At 40.5% G+C, this 17413-nt stretch overlaps 1 protein-coding gene across 5 annotated transcripts in view; it reads left to right on the plus strand.

The window, feature by feature from the left end:
* Positions 1-17413, plus strand: part of TACC2 (transforming acidic coiled-coil containing protein 2) — a 244549-nt gene that overhangs the window by 212373 nt on the left and 14763 nt on the right. For all 5 annotated transcript variants that reach the window (XM_019502936.1, XM_019502937.1, XM_019502938.1 and 2 more), the window contains 4 exons: positions 2202-2345; positions 3348-3424; positions 8973-9016; positions 16806-16966. In XM_019502936.1, coding sequence (XP_019358481.1) covers positions 2202-2345; positions 3348-3424; positions 8973-9016; positions 16806-16966 — 426 coding nt within the window. The remainder of the gene's footprint in view (positions 1-2201; positions 2346-3347; positions 3425-8972; positions 9017-16805; positions 16967-17413) is intronic.

Consider the following 17413-nt stretch of genomic DNA (forward strand, 5'->3'; position numbering starts at 1 on the left):
CTTTTTTGGAGTGAATTAACAAGACACTCACTTCTGAATATGGACTGATGACACGAAAAGCAGATCAAATTCAAGTAAAAAAATCCAAAGGCTGGTTAGTTACTTCTGTATGTACTACTAATTGGCAATCACAAATTACATCACAATCATTCTAAGTCCTTTCCAAGGAAATCTTTCTGATCTGTTTGGCTGCATACTCGTTAAAATACACAGCTTCTATTGTCACGATTCGTCCTTTATTTACCATGTAAGTTGTTCCATGAGTAAAATATTTGCTTGAAGTCCCTTGATACTTGAGACCTTTTTTAACAGTTTACATTCTCCGGTATTGTATACAACAGCGGACAGGAACCCTTACTAGTATCAGTCATTTTTTCTCGAGAATTCGATATATTTCACTGATACCTCCTTCACTCCAGATCCCACCCATTCCAATAAAGATTATTTTTAATAGTGCCTAAATGGCATTTAAATCCATCTAGTCATTGAACTAGGGCTGAACAAAATGAAATCATTTTCAACTCTGTATTGGAGATTTGTTGGAACTTGCCGATTTTTAGTTTTCTGGACCTTCTAGAAGCCTCTCATCAATGTGCGTTTTATGTTTTGGTTAAAGCTCTGAACTAGGATTCAGAAGACCTGGGTTCAGCCCCCCCCCCCATATATGCAGAGACTGCCTATGTTACATTAGGCAAGTCATGTAGGGTCTTGTTCTTTGTTGCCCTACACCTTGCACAGTCATTTATACTAACATCAACTGCATGAAGTGCTAACAGATACAATTGGTAGTTTATACTACTTTTGCACTTGTTTTGTACTGCTGTAAATAATTGCACAAATGCAAGGCAGTGAATGACCAAGCCCTTAACATCCAAGTTCCTCAGTTTCCTATCCCTAAAGTAAAGGATACTACTTGCCTATCTCACTGAGCTATTGTAAGGATAAAATCATCAATGTTTGTGTGGTGCTCAGATGCTAGAGGGATGGGTCCCCAGGCCAATAGAACCCAATTTCCCTTTTCTCCCCTGGCTCCAAAAGGACCTGAAAGTACAACAGAGCTACTAAAGATGCATCATACTCTCAGTTTCACAGTCCTTTTCTTACCTCCATGAAATAATTGCTGTTATTTGTCTCTTGTACCATTTTCAGCCCTCACCCATTTTTTTTAAAAGATCATTCATTATATAGCATCCTCCTGTACTACATGTCAGGCACTGAACTTGAATTGAGTACGCCTATTACATATTATTTACAAGATAAAACATGATTTTCACAGTTTGTTCTTGAATGTATTCCCATTTTCCTCATTTCTTGTTTCAACTGTGCTTTTGGGCCATTCATTTGATCTAGACTATTTATACAAGAAACATGATTAAAATTGGACTTTTACATATAAATTGCACTTAGCTTCTGATCACAATTTGTATACAAGCAGGCAGTAGTATCACTAACAATATGGCTTCTTTACTCTTTCTGTGGAATATAATTTATGCTGGAGACAGGACACTGACCAGCCAAGCTAAGGTAGCTGCGGTGTCGTATCATATATATATATATTTTTTAACGAAACAGGATCCTTTAGGGAGGATGGATGGCTCAGGGGGAAAGGTACTAAGCAGGACCTGGGGAGATAGAAGTTCAGTTCCTGGCTCTGTTACTGACAGTCTGTATTATCTTGAACGAGTCGCTTGGTCTCCCTCTTCAGGACCCATCTGTGCCTTAGTGGGTGCTACCAGATTGCTGTTTAATCTGCAATCCTTTAACACCAACATTACATTGCTCTGACAGTCATAGAATACATGAGAAAAGAATTATTTTCTCACGTAATGGTTCCCCACATCCGTTTTGTTCTTGTATTCTCTGCACAAGGGTTCTTGTCCTAGTTCTTTTACCGTTTCTGACATTAACCTTTCTCAAAACAACTCTCACGCCTAGTCTAAATATTTTAGGTTTCATAGCATTATCTTTACTGCTCCCTGTAGATTAACTCTGATATATTCGATTTACTCTAAGTTAACATTTTCTCATTACTCCTTTTCTCCTTTAAAATAATTATTACTTGTATTAACATAGTACTAAGAAACCCTAGCGATGAATCAGGACCCACTGCCCCCCTCACCTTCCTAAGTTTTAAGTTCACTTGACCTATTAGCAAAGGGCATATTTAATGGTTAATTTCTGTGTATTTATAAACCAAACAGAGAGATCCTGGTATCCCAGCAGACATTCCCATCTCTAAAAGTGCACTGTACTCCCGGATTGGCACCTCAGATGCAGAAAACACCGCAAATCTGCACTACCCACAACAAGATATAGATTCTGCACTACGACTTGCCAGAGAGGAGGTAACTTCCTTATGGGGTGTGGGAAGAAGAAACATTTCTTTTGTTGGTTTGATTCTTTCTTGTTTTCTCAAAAGGCATTCCCCTGATAGTGATGTACTTTGTGGGTCTAAATATCCTTTACGCTATGGTCATACCATTCAGGGCTTTGGGAGCAGGAAAAGGATAAAAAGAGGGAATAGATTCTGTTTACTTAATGGAAATGAGAGCCAATCCCCATATATGGAAATTTTTATTTTTTATGTTAGCCACGTGCAGTGATAATTAGTGATGCTACTGCCAAGCAGGCAATAGCATCACTAATAATATTTATTCTTTGTAGGGAGTATAGGTTATGTATCAGCAGTTTATGTATCTTAAGCTATGGAATACTAGTTCATCATTTTACATAAGAAGTCTGTTTTTATTTAATTCATGGTGTCTACAAGTTGCTATCCCGAGCACTTGAAAAACACATCCCTTCCTAACGAGTTTGTACAATCTAACGTTAGTCATATAGAAACTGCCTTGGCATCCTATATATCATGAAATGCATGGGGAAGGAGGAACACAAGTTAAGGTTTATCCTATTCTTCGATCACTTGGGTTTGACAGGTTTGCAAAGCATGACAGGGCGTCTTAGAGGAGAAATCCTGAAAGCCTTCCTCAGGTTTCATGATTTGGTGTCTAGTTGAATCAAGAACAGTAGCACTGCATTTATCATGGATTAGATTATCTGTAATCAGTTGAACATAACCGTACTGCCCTCAAAAGAGATTGGGGAAACTTGATCTGGTTCCTCACTTAGACTTCCTAACTGAGGCCTTATAGTTGGTTGAAACAGAACAGTTCTCCGGGGATGTTCACACTGTATCCAGATCTAGATCTGAAATCAGAAGCCCAGGCCTTTCTCTAGGCTCTGCTCTGTATGTTCCTTAAAAGCAGAATTCAGTTAATCTGTCAAGCCAGGTATCTGTTTTAATAAATAACTTCCCTTATCAGTTGTTTCCTCCTCCTTTGTATCAGATTGTGGCCAAAGAAAGAGAAGTGTCTGAGTGGAAAGAGAAATATGAAGAAAGCAGAAGGGAAGTGATGGAAATGAGGTGAGTTGCTAACACAGCTGAGTCACTGATTAAATTAATCAGATCTCTTTTTGCACAAGCATATTGAGATAAATTTGCCCATACATATTATTTTAGTACTTTTTGTAACTACTCTTTAGATGGCTCCTATCCCATTTTCACTTACTCTTTTCCATACACAATTGGCAATTTATCTCTCTTGAGGTAGCCCTGAGGCGACACCTGCACCAGTTAGTTCAAGGGTGGGCAAAATATGGCCCATGGGCCAGATGCAGCCCACCAGCTGATTGAATTTGGCTTGCAGGCAGATACCCACCAATTAATTGTATTGTGCCTGGCCAGTGGCTGCCCCTCCTGCACTCTGCATGGGGCCAAGTCCTGCCTGCTCCCACTTGGGGCAGTACGTGCTGCGCTCCCAGCCTCCCCCTGCTGGAGGGCACCAGCCCTGGCCATCAGGCACAGCTTCTAGGTAGGACTGCTGAGCTCCCCCAGCCTCCAGCAACTCCTCCTCCTGTCCCTGCTGCAGTGCTCTGGGCAGCAGGTAAGGAAGGGGAAGTTACAGCATTGAGAGGAGTGGGGTGAGCTCTGCCTGCAGCTTGCATGGCTTGGCAGGGAAGCATGTGAAGGGAGGGGAAGAAGGAGCTTGGCTGCTTACAAAGCCCCGCTGGGCAGGCAGGTGAGGTGGGAGCAGCAGCAGCAGGAGCTAGCATGGGCTTGGTTCAGCCCCACCGGGCAGGTACAGGATAGGCAGGTAGGGTGGGAAGAGCAGCAGGAGTCCGTGTGAGCTTGGGGCAGCATGTGAGGTGGAAACAGCAGGAGCCAGCGCAGGCACCGTTGCAGTCCCACCAGGCAGGTATGGGACAGAGACCAAGAGAGCTGGCAATGCCAGGCTTGGCACCCTGTCCCCCACTTCTCTCTCCTAGCGGCTTCTGTTGCTGCCCGCCAGCAGCTGCTTTCCCTGCCTTCGCAGTGTGCTGCAAGCCAGGCATGCAGTGCTGATCCCCCTTTCCCTCCCCTCAGCCTGCCTGCAGAGGGGCTGGGCTAGGCTGAGCCACATTGCAAAGAGCAGGCAACGGGGAAGCCCCCCAAGCACACACCCAACCCACTCGCACTCCATGCACGTGCACATACACACACCATCCCCACCCCTACACCCCGCCATGTACATCCCCCGCACATGCCCCACCCCAACCATATCTACACACACATCCAACAGTCCCATACACCCCACACCCCCACCACACATCTCCACACATACACCCCTCCACACACACACACACTGACACACCCTACTTGCACCATACCCACACCCCAGACACACCCCACCCCCAGCATACCCACACACACACCCAGCAGTCCCACACACCCCAGGCCTAAACCACACCTGCATATACCTGCAGCATACCCACACTCTCTACCCCTCCACACAATATACAAGCAACCCCCCAAAAGGAGTGCTTCCTGGGCAAGGGGAGAGACTTCCAGTGGCAAAGGTCAGGGGTTAGGGGGTAGGGCTTCTGATCACAAGAGGTCACCAGGGGGTGGGGCACCTGTCAAGGGGTGTGGCTACCCTTGTGGCCCTCGACGCCTCACCAAAACTCATTAAGCAGCCCTTCAGCCAAAATAATTGCCCACCCCTGAGTTAAGTCCTTTAAGTAGGCAGAATAGTGGGGCTTAATAATACAGTATTTCGTGCAGACCTTCTATGGGTGACAAGTTTCCCAACCAACTGTGCTGGTTACCTGTTGTTAACTAGGTAAATCACATGTGCCAATTTAAAATTCAATTTTCCTATGTATTTGGGCTGGTAAACGTCAGTCACATGAATATTCACAGAGAGAGCATTAGTAGTACTGGCAATAGAGATTCATTTTAAGTAATCAGAGAATCATAGAAGTCGGGTCGGAAGGGACCTTGTAGATCTTCAAGTCCGACCCCCCACCTGGGCAGGAGAAAAACTGGGCTCAGATGACTCCAGCCAGGTAGGCATCAAGCCTCTTCTTAAAGACCCCCAGGGTAGGAGCCAGCACCACTTCCGTTGGAAGTTGGTTCCAGATCCTAGCCGCCCTGACCGTGAAGTAGTTCTTATGGATTCAGGTGTCTTAGTAGCAAAGTTGTTGGTAATATTCACCCAACACAGGTTGTTAAAGATAATATGATTTGAAATAGCTGTGTAAGAGGCCAAATTCTGCCTTGATATTATTTTCTAGGATTATTGCTATCATTTCAAAGGCTAATAATGAACTGTAGCTTCACCATGCTGTTACATTAGATGTACTAGTCAAAAGATTTCCTTTGTAGTTTACTGAAATTTTTATCTTTATGCTATTCTGTACAAATAATGACTTTGTTTTTCCCATTATTGGTATCACTGCATATGATGGTCTCTGCACCAAACTAAATTTGAGAACAAGACTACCCAGAAAAGAGACCAGTAGCAGACTTTCTGTAAGGGCTTCAAGGTTTTACTTTTTTTCCAGTACATTTTAATTTTTAGCTGGTAAATGAAAGAAAAGTATTTTGGGCCATTTTTAATCCATTGCTTCCCTAAGAAGCAAATTCTTAGCATCAGTTCTGAGGTTTTAAAGCTTTGGCTATTTTTTTCAATATCTTTTCTTGCAAATGCATTGTTTAACCACACATGGTAAAGCCAAATCTAGGGTTCTATCAAATGTTGATCTATATGTGTAACTCTTGGTGATATGAAGGAGAATTGTGGCCCTCAACTGAGAGTGATGAGAGAGAGTTCAGATAGGGATGTCTAAAGGAGTTTTGCATTAATTAAGTTTTGAGAGTAATTTTCTTTAACACTTTAATGTGGGGAAAAGAAAAATGACACAAAATCGGGACGAGCTGCCTTAAACAGGACAAAAATAAGCTAAGGAACAGGGAAAGATTAGAAAACTGAATAGAATATATCCCAGTTGTTAGTTTGAAAAGTCTTAGCTAATACATCTTGAAATAAAATGTCCAAAAGGCATCTATTCAGTGGGAGAAATACACTCTTGGGAAATTAAATGCTGGAACAGTCTTGGGACAGTAGATGAGAATTGCAGCAAGCAAACATTACTTTGTAGTACACAAAAAAGCAACGTAACTTTAAGCTGTGTACATAAAGATGCATTGTCACCAGAGAGAAGCTGTAGTACAGGGGTAGGGTACATGGGTGTAGTACATGGGTGCCAGAGCATGGCAAGCAAAGGCATTTTGTTTGGCATGCACACCTTGGGGTGGGGCTGCACTGCCATAGAAGGGATCAAGCCCCTTGAGGCTCCCCTGCTGTCCACCCCAGCATGCCAACAATTTACAAGTTGAGGTTGTGGGTATTTTTGGCTCTCTGCCCAAAAATGTTGCCAGGCCTTGCTATAGTCTGTTCTGTGGACCTTGGCAACTGCACATTGAATGCAGCAGTCACGCACATGTAGAGCGGGGTGGGAGGAATTCAGAAGCGAGCAATGCAAAATGAGCAGAGAATGGAGAAACTGGCCTGTTAAGAAAAAATATAGAGGCCAACAAAGTTTGGCTAAGTCTGATTTAAAAAAAAGAGTCTTTGATGATGTTTTGAAGGGTGTACACACCAAGAAGGAAGGGAAATGACTGAGTATGCTTATATGCAGGTATTATTGTAAGTGTCAAGGTCAAATGGAAAGAAAAAAAATTAGGCTGAATGTAAAGGAAATCTTTTTGACAGTGAAATCTCTGAGTGTCTCTCTCAAAATTCACCTGAACTTTTTAATCCAAACTGAGCCAACCACTTTATGACTGAGCAAAATAGTAGAACATTTTTTTTTGTAGTAAGCACTCCGAAATTGGCAAGAAAGTGGGCTGCGTGGTGGGTCTTTCCACATTAAACTTCTATGGGCTAATGTGGACTGAGAATTTACACTACAGGGTTTAACGTTACGTTTAATGTCCTCAGATTCCTGTCTAACATGTTGTAGCTTCCCAGTGGAGACAAGGCCTACAGTTTTTTTTTAAGTGTTCCTATTGTAGAAATCATGGGGCTCTTTGAATATCCATTGAGTTTTTCCTTTCAAGGGAAAATCCTTACAGCTACTTCTGGGTTTGAATTTAAATTGCTTTTTTTAAAATGCAACTCAAGTACTGAAAGTGTCAAGAGAAGTCTCAGGAACTCGGAGCAAATCTCCAAAGTGGCCAGTCCTTCTAGATGGTGCTAAGTCCTGTTCGTCCTGCTGCAGCTCTGCCCTACTTTCTGACAAAGAGCACAGCATGTGACCTTGCATTCTGTGGTCCAGTGCTACAAAAAGCTCCACAAAAGTGCAGATTGTTACTTCTCCCAGGAGTCTCCCTGAGGTCAGCAGGATTACACGTGCATATAAGATTTGTGCTTCTCAGAGCTTGGCCCTTGCAGGACTAGGACAAATGCATTCAGCAATGGGCAGGAAAGACTTTTTCTTTCTGAAGGCTGATCTTCTAATGCATTTCTGGAGTCAGCTTTAATTTAGGTTTCATTTACTCTCAGATTTTGAAAGTGAGATCTCTCTTTCTGCAAGTCACCTAACCCATTTGCAGCATAAATGTAGCAATCGCATTAAAAAAAGACTAAAGAATGTAAGTAAAACATTGTCGAAGGAATATTTTGAATGTGGCCCACGAGGGAACTAAGGCTGTGGTGATTTTATTTTTGTAGACAGTCATGTGTGGCTCATTAAAAGCACAGATAAAGCTAGTCTCATTTCATTAGCTTGATTTGGCTCTGCAGAGAAGTAGCTCAGCTTCCTAAATCACTCTTAATCTGCTTATTTTAGCTAACCTCTTTTCAGGAGGAAAATGTAAAGCATGATGTAAATATATGAAATAAAATAGGGACATTTTAATAAAATTATCATTTAGCTGCCTTAGTTCCATTGCAGTTTCACTAAAATAGGGAATGAGTGGATTCTGTGCTGTATAATTAACTATTTTGTCTCATTGTCTTAATTGCTGATCAATCCTTACTGCATATTTGAAGTGTATAGGATTAGCCAGATATTTTTTCAAATGACAGTCACCCAAGGTCCTCTCATTTTTCCCTAATAAACCTAAATTTCCTGGAGTAGAAATTTTAAAAACAAACACAAGAAATAAAAAGGGTCCAGGCCAGGGAAGATTGGGGGAGGGGGGAGGGGAAACAAATATGTTGCAAAAAAATCTTAACTCCTCATGCTTTCAGATCAAATATATATATATGACCTTGGATCTAATTAATGATTGAAGTATTTGGGGGGAAATTTTGAATAAAAGCTGGTGTTGATAAAGTGAATTTGTCCTGGCTTCCTATTACTTTCAAATGAGGAATTTAAGGGGGATGGAAAGATAAACACCTTGACTTTTTCAGTTTTACTGAATTGGTTGCTTTATTTTTCTTCATATTGTCCATTTTATAGTAGCGTCAAACAAAAAAGCCAAGAGATTATACAGACTGTATAAAAGTGGGGAACAGACTTGTATTGAATTTTGCCATAATACAGTGCAGTTATTTACTAGCCTATTTTCCAAGTAGGCCATTAGCAACTGTAAGATTTGCCATCATTGGTATATACAGATTTTCTTTTCATTTCTTTTATAGGAAAATAGTTTCAGAATATGAGAAGACGATTGCTCAGATGATAGGTAGGTGTTACTGCTTTGGAAGATGCTATTCTGTGCTCTGACTTTGTGAAGAGAGCATAGAAATGTGGTTATTTCCATGGCCATAATTCTGACCTTAGGCATATCTGTTGAATGTTTTTGAATTTCATGAGAACCGGACATAATCTGAGGTTGGAATTATGTGCTGCCAGTTTATGCTGAAAAACAAGTCCTCCGTTCTGAAGCACTTGAGGCAATATGGAAGGTCACACGTCTTTCTTCTGTTGCTTATACATCTCTAGGATGTAAAAATATGTTGGCCGAGATCCATGAATATCTCCTGCAGAAAGGAATTTGGGTCATTTCAGTTATTCTCACATACACAGCTGCCATCCTGACATCCAGTATCCACACACGTGGGTAGATCCAGGATTTTGTAAAGGGGGAGTGTGTGCTAGCAGCAACTAGTTGCAGGGGTGGCTTCACCCCTGCTACCAGCCCGCCCTACCACCCCAGCAGACTGCCCCATGACAATAGCAGCCGGGGTCTTTTTTTAAGTTCCTCAATAAGGTAAGACTACTTACTCTCTTCCCTCCCTTCCTGTTCATGCACAGCAGCATGTCCCCTCCCCTCCCATTCTCCCTCTCCTCTGCTCACTACAGCCTCTGCTCCTGGATGATCTGTGGGGAGGGAGACTCCAGAGCTGCTCCACCTGGGCTGCACATGGAGCCAGGCTTTGCCAGAGAGAGAAGTGGCAGTGGCAGTGACAGTGGTGGCAGCAGCAGGCAGGTCCTCATCCCCTGAGCCTGCTCCTAGGCTTCCAGGACACAGCTGGGGTGACTAGGCAGAGAGGAGGAATCTGCCTGCCACGGCTGGTCCTGGCTGAGCCCAGCTTCTCTCAGAGCCCCTCTGGAGCCCTCCTGCCCCCTCATGGTGCTGAGCACAGAGGAGAGGGAGCGGGGTGGAATTCTTACCTGATTTATGGACTTAAAAAAAAGAAGTCTCCAGCTGTTACTTTTGCAGCAGCACCAACTGAAGGAGGGTGGGTCTGTGCCACTGCACTAGCTCTGGGACCACCCCTGCCCACTCATGTTTCTTCCCAGAAACAGAGGCCATCTTTCTGAATTATTTTTATTCCAACAAAATTCCAGATTAACTCCAACCCAATTCAGTGGCTGGAAAAGCCAACCCCCCCTCAATAGCTGATTAAAATCAGTGGGTTCCTTGGTTCTTAAATAATCACAGGATCTAGCCCTAGAATTGCCAGAAAAATAGTTTGGTGTGCATATCATCTAGAAAATATAATGTTACTTGCAAAATTTTTGCAGAAACAGAAAAATGTCAAACTTCAAACGCTTACTATTTTTAAAAACCATCCTTGGAGAATCTCAGCATCTTCCTTGTCTTGGGATTCTTGCTTTCTTATTGTAGCACACTAGTGGTATGTTCCCCAGCATTATTCACTTGGGACTCTCTCTCAGGGACCAGAAACTAAATTTTGACATTCAGGGCACTACAAGCAACCAACTAATTAGAACCAGGGGCTGATGAGAAGTGTAGGACATAATTCAATTCAAGGCAAATTGGGCACCAAGTGAAAGCATGTCGTGGTAACCACTTTCCAGGGTGTAACTATTTTATTTAAAAGATGGTTGTATGTGTTTATCTCCCTACCAACTGCTCTGAGGCGCCCATAAAAAAAGACATTAAAAAAATATATAAGGCCGATAGGAGATGAATTTATGTCTATTTCTTCTGGAATATAAGATTCAGAAGGGAGGCCAGTTCAAACAAATGACTTCATCAGACAGTGGGGAGGATGTTCTCATTATGAAGTTTTCAGGGTGTTTGCAACTGTTCTTTACAATGTAGCATCATTTCTAGCAGAGAGTGGTCATAGAAAATACAAGGTATCTGGTGTGTATGTGAATCTGTCTTAATGTAAATTTATAATTAGGAAAGTTTTCACTGCATCTGTTAGTATGTGATCATTGATGACATGTGTGAATGTATTGTGTTTCTCTGTTTAAATTGGCATCCATCCTTTCTATATTGTAACTGCATGATGACAAATGTTTTGATTATTTTTAGATTTTTCTACATGAATACCTATATTCTTAGAGTGATATTTTATAGTGTTGATACTGCCAGCATGAATTGCCTAGATTTATGGATTTATAGGCAGATGCTGCAGAAAGAACAAGTTAGTAGCTCAGAACCTGATATGAATAAGACTAGAGTCATGTTCAAATAAGTAGGTGTGTGCAGCAAACATGCTTGTTTTTGCCCAATGGCAAAAACAAGTAGACTGACTGTTTTTTTGGACAGGTTCTGCTGTTCTGCTCCTCCCACGATCTCCGTCAGATCCCACTGTGCTTTCATACAAATCAAGAGAACCCTAAAAACAATGTTCCCTGCCTTGCAGATTAACTGAACTGAATTATGAATGAAGGACAGAAATCATCCCCAAAATAAGGTCTCAAACTGTTTCAAATATGTAGGGTAATTGCTATTCCCCTTGGAATTTGAGGGGTTTGGATACCTATTGCATTTGATTGCCTTTGGCAGGATCTCTGTTGCATTTATAATTCACTCTTCATAAAAGCACGACCAGAACACCCTGTCTGCTGAGCGCTCCAGTTTTCTACATTAGATCCACACTGGTGTCTCTGCCACCCAACAGAAAGCTGGTTCAGTGCAGTGGAGGTTCAAGCCTAGAGTCCTCCAAATGTTACTTGGCTGGTGTCTTCTCTGTTTCATGTCTGGGACTGGTACATGCCAAAAATGAGTTTACTTTTTTTGTCCCCAGTGTTTTCATTAACACAGACAAAATGGCATCTTAGGGTTTTGCAGTGCATAGTCGGAGAGACAGAGAGCATGTACTCATTTCTTGTGTTATGTCCCAGTGATTGAACCTGTTTTAACCTCCACCTACAGTTATTTTTTTCAACTGCTGTTATTTCAAATTCAGTCATTCATCTACCTAGGATGCTTTTATTTTCTGCTGGTTAAGGAACCTATTTATTCCTCCTTTGGTTTCAGCGTGGCAATGCCACATTGTTGTAAGGCAACACAAAGAAAAGGAGCTCTTGCAGTAACAGCAAATGAGTTATTGTACAGGTGGCTTATTTTAAATTGCAGCCAATATTTCAGGTTATCTGACCATGCTGTTAGTCTCATGCATTTATTTATTAACTAATTTATAAAGCTAATTTAATGACTATAGCTTCAATAAAAAGTTGTCTGAAAGGCTTCTCAGAACTGGCCCCTGCTTGTTGTATAACCTGGATGTTGCGAGCCCCGTAATCATGGTGTCTGATCTCCATTCAGCAATATACAGTATCACAGTTTTATCTGATGAGGCATTGGATGAATTGAAACTGATGCCATCACGTGAAAGAATGTCCCTGTGGAGTAAATTCTCAAGTTATGCAGCTGTTCTCCTTAACATCCTTGCAGACAAATCAAGAATAATTAATATTCCTGATCACAGAACAAAAAGGAAGATCCTCATGCTTTGCATTCACAGTAGTAAATGACTCTTCCTGAATCGGTTTAAATTATAATTTTAAAAGAATTTATAGCAGGTTTTAGAGAGAGTTCTACATAACGTAATTTTCTATTTTTCATCAAATGGTATTGACTAGCATGGCCTTACATTCTGCAGCAGGATATCTGATTATGTTTTTAACACAGCGTTTCATCATTAATGTAGAAGCCCAATTTGAAGATTGCTCTCTCTCTCTGTTGCCACACACTTTGCTATGGAGAAAAGAGATTTCATGTAACTAAGTAGAGAACAGGATTATCTGGCATGTAGAAGAAGGTGATTGGCTATACCCTCTGCACAAATACATGAAAAAACAATTATTTTATATATATATATATATATATATATATTGCACACAATGCTCCTTGCTAATAAAACAAAATGAGGAAAAGAATGTACTTCAACAGAAAAATACATACTTGAATTGTTGTATGTATGACTACATTCTTTGCTCGTTATAAAGCCATCCACTAGAAAGGATTTAGTTAGACCTGACCCTCTTTCACTAATCCCTTTTGAAGGAATATTCATTTAGGTCCTTAAGTCCTCAAAGAGTTTTTCTAGATTGTCATGCATATGTATATTTACATAAAACTCAGTGAGTGCCATTGCTTTTGATGGGAGCAGGAGCAAGTCCAGTACTGATAGTCTATACCTAGAAAGCTAAATTTTGTTCTACTTACTTAACTCATACACAGTTCCATGTAGAGGTCTGTAGATATGTACTATCTGGATAACAGTAGTCAGTAAGTAGCTGCTAACTGGTGCCTTTTCAAGTACTTTCTGACTGTTGTCCTCATTTGTTTCCTTTCTCATTCTGTCCTTTCATGTTTGCTTTCACCTCTCTATTGCATGTTTTACCCTAAAAAAAAGAAAGTCCTGTTGCCCAATTTTTCCAGGTAGGAAAGAGTTACTGAGTGTTTAACTCCAGATGGGTTGCATCAACAGAACGAGGTGAGAAAGCTCACCCAGCCGTTGTTTTCACTGTGCTGGGCTCACGTCAGCATGCTTATGGTAAAATTTACCGCTCTGCACCAAATGAGTTCCATTTAGGTCTGAAACAGGAACATGAGGCCTAAAGCGTCATGCTCTCTTTTGCATAGGGATGCATTTTACCTATCATCTTTCTCTTTCCAAAGTGGCATAATTGTCCGTATTTTTTTCTTTATGGATCCATTTTGTGTTTAATTTTTTTCATTGGTTATGAAATGTCTTTTTTAATTTTTTTCCTTCAAAAATGTCTCCGTAGATTTCTAGGTTTGAGGATATTGTTAAACTCTCACTATGAAAATAAAAGAAGTGTGTGCTTTCTGCATTTAAAGTTGTTGCATTACTTTTTTTCTGCTTTCCTAACAAATTCCCTGATTTTCTATTTTGCTTCCATTTTTGTTGCTTCTTGCTATTTGCTTGCAAAACAAACAAACAAACAGGCAAGCCTGGTAAGTAATGCTTTTCACCACCTTTTACACCTGCATTTTGCATTTTTGTTGCTTTTATACTTTGTATTTGCTGCATCCCCATTATTAAATGATAGAAATATTCCTATTAGATATTGAAAACATGTTTAAAAGCTCTTCAATAGCATCTTTTTTATTGCTACTCTTGAACTATTTATTTCTAGTTCTTTGTTTGTTAAAAATATATCTAGGAATTTTACTTTTGTTTGAATTATTATTTTTCAATTGTGAGAAGTGTTCTCAAGAGACATAGAAGCCTCTTTATTAAGGCAATTAAAGAATCATATAAGCTTATATAAAATGTATGCATTTGTAATTCCTTAACTAGGATTTGACCAGCAGTCTTGCTGGCAATACTGTTCTGGTGAGCAGTGATATCTTTGCAGCTAAATTGAAGAATACATCTCTCAAGTCTGCCAGTCCCATTCACAATGATGGCAGGTTTTCCCTTGTGTTCATCCACTCTTTGTTCGGGCTAGTTCTAAATGCTTCAGGCAGTGAAGTGTCTGTCTACCATTGCTTGTGATGCTATTCTTCAGTTCGATAGATCTAACTCTTCACAGTATGTTTTTCCTATGCATGCTAGATTTCCATTCCTTTCATTTTATTCCTTTTACCTCGTTTCACCAAAATATTTCCTTTCTCCTTTGGAGACTAAGGTTGGGTTTGAAGCTCACTCTCTGGCCAGATGACAGGTCAAAGACTTGGCAGGGATAGCACTTAACACATGGGTCAGAAGAATTGAACACCTGATGTCGCACTCTTCTGATCCCATCTGGTCACCTGAAGAAACAATGTTACTTATAATTGGAAGGAGCTGGTTGAGCCTTTCCTGACAGAAGGAAAGCTGCCAGGGAACAAGGAAGAGACGGGAAAGGAGTTTTCTATAGGGATTTGAAGGGGCTGTGGTGAATTATTCACAGGCTCAACTGCCATAGAAACAGATGAGAAGAAAATCACTCAAATACAACAGGACTTAATTTAATTGCCTCAAACGAGGCAACATTTCATTTCCTTGATCTGTCACTAGCACCTGATCATATGTGGTTCCACGCACATGGACCCCCACTCCTGCACAGTCACGATGAAGTGGGATCATTTTGGGGAGTATGGGCTTGTGCATCCAGCCCTTAAATTATAGATTGTCCTCAAGGGTTTAGGTTGTCGCTGTGTTGGTCTAAAGACATAGGCAGGCAAGGATCTTTGGGTGAATCTGATATCTTTTATTAGATCAACTTAGTTTTGATGGGCTTTGAGGACCAGGTTGTCCTCAAGACGCATAAAAACTAACCTTGTGGTGGGACTGAAGAAGAAGGCTTCTGAGAAGAAAACAAATGAAGGACTGCACATTCTCCCACTGTATTTACTAGTCACAGTGGGTACACAGCACATGTTTTTGAGATCATAGTTGAAAAGACCGCAGCAAATCATCCTAATACTGATTTCCAAAACAATCTTAAAAGGAAGTTCTACTCTGAAAACTGGCATGGCATTCACCTCAGTTTTTCTTTATCAAATGTGTTCAGTTCACAAATAAAGAAATGTTGCAATTAACTTAAATTTGCAAAGTTATATCTACCCTGGGTTCTTTCCATGTCATACATTATTACTCATAAAGTATCTGCAGATCAGGCAATACCTGGGTAACTCTGTTGACCTCTGTGGGTTTGCAATGTGTTACTCAATCAACAAATCCAAGTTGAGGTGCAACGTAGAAATGCAGTTGATGCTCTACTGTGTTGGCTAACAGAAAAGGCAGGGCAAACCTCTGAATACCCCAAAGAAGCAAATCTTTTATATTTGAAGGTGCCATATTAGAAAGTTCCATGTCTGAGTTGAGCTGAATTTTAAATGCTTATTTCAAGCTAAGGCTTCTGTTGAGATGAAAAACTGACCTCTGCCATAGTTCAGAATGTAGTAGACCTAAATGGACAGTCGCAGGCTTTAAAATGTTGCCTGTTCTTTGTTCAGGAGAACCTTTTACCTTATCATGGATGTAATACAACTGTCTCACTTCACTGTTATGTTTTCATTTCAACTTCATTCAAAATGGTCTATAAAACATGGATCATGGGAATCATATTTCATTGGTATGAAAAATAAAGCATTTTATTAAACAGAATATTAGCACTTCCTTTCTGTAGCTGCAAAGAGATGCCACTTTGTGTCTTGGCCAGTGATCACCTTGAGTAAAGGAATACTAATCCCAACACATGTCTACTTTTGCCTGGTTTCCTCTTTTAATTTTAGAGATGAGAAGCTCAAAAAGTTTAGTTTTGCTGTGCTCATATATTTATAATATACCTGAACTTAAATCTGGTGCCAAGTTTCCTGACTGGTATTGCCGAACAATGAAACTTGTGAGCCAGCTTTGTATAATCTAAGGTCATAATTTTGCATGAGCAATACCTGGTTTGTATTAAATGAGGCCCCTAGTTTGCATTGGATGAGCCAGTGTTATCCAGAATCAGGTGGTGAGCATTACAAATGATAATGGCTGGCATCAGTGGCACAGATACCTAGTAGCTTTTCACTTGGTTCCTCTTTGAAGAAAGAGAAAAATCCAACCTCTGTTTCTTCAGAATAAACAACTGAGTTCAGAGTGCTATAAATCATCGATATGAAGATGTTTTTAAATGTTTTCCATGTCTTAGAAAATAAGAGGCAAGATAACTAGGCACACTATCAAACATAGGATTATGCCTCTGTATCGTGTCTTTTCTAGGACTAAAGAACCATTTAGCTACTTGTATAAACAGCATAGCATTGTAAAAACATGTTCTTAATATAACCCCTTCTGTCAATTGCTTTTTTTTTTATACAGAGGATGAACAGAGAGAGAAATCTGTCTCCCATCATACTGTCCAGCAGCTAATAGTGGAGAAGGAACAAGCTTTGGCAGACCTGAACTCTGTGGAGAAATCACTTGCAGACCTTTTTAGGAGATATGAAAAAATGAAAGAAGTTCTGGAAGGATTTCGGAAAGTAAGTCAGGGGGTGTCTTCAAAGTAAAAAAATGTAGGATATTAAACTCTGTTTTTCTGAAAACAACAAACAAATCCTTAGGCAGCCATATAACAATGTTGTTCAATTTTTGACTCTGTTGTTGCTTTCAGTCATGAGTCCACTTGTCAAGGTTCAGTTGTAATTGCGCAGGGTGCACATAGTGTGTTTGTACTTGTTCACATACTCATTTGTTCTTGATTATCTGGAAATAGCTTCAGAAGTACCAAAATGTTGTAGAAAACAAATTTGCTGGCATATATGCCACGCAGAAGTTGTGAAAGATTATTTGAATTCTCTAGTACTTTCTGAGCAATAGCATATAGCAGGGGTTTTCAAACTTTTTTTTAACAAGTGTTCCCCTTCTGTCTCAGAGTTTCAGTTCATGTACCCCTTTATATTTTTTTCTTGTTTTTAAGGGGGGGGGGG

This window comes from Gavialis gangeticus, unplaced genomic scaffold, assembly GCF_001723915.1.
Source record: "Gavialis gangeticus isolate Ggan-Ray unplaced genomic scaffold, GavGan_comp1, whole genome shotgun sequence".
NCBI classification, from domain to species: Eukaryota; Metazoa; Chordata; order Crocodylia; family Gavialidae; genus Gavialis; species Gavialis gangeticus.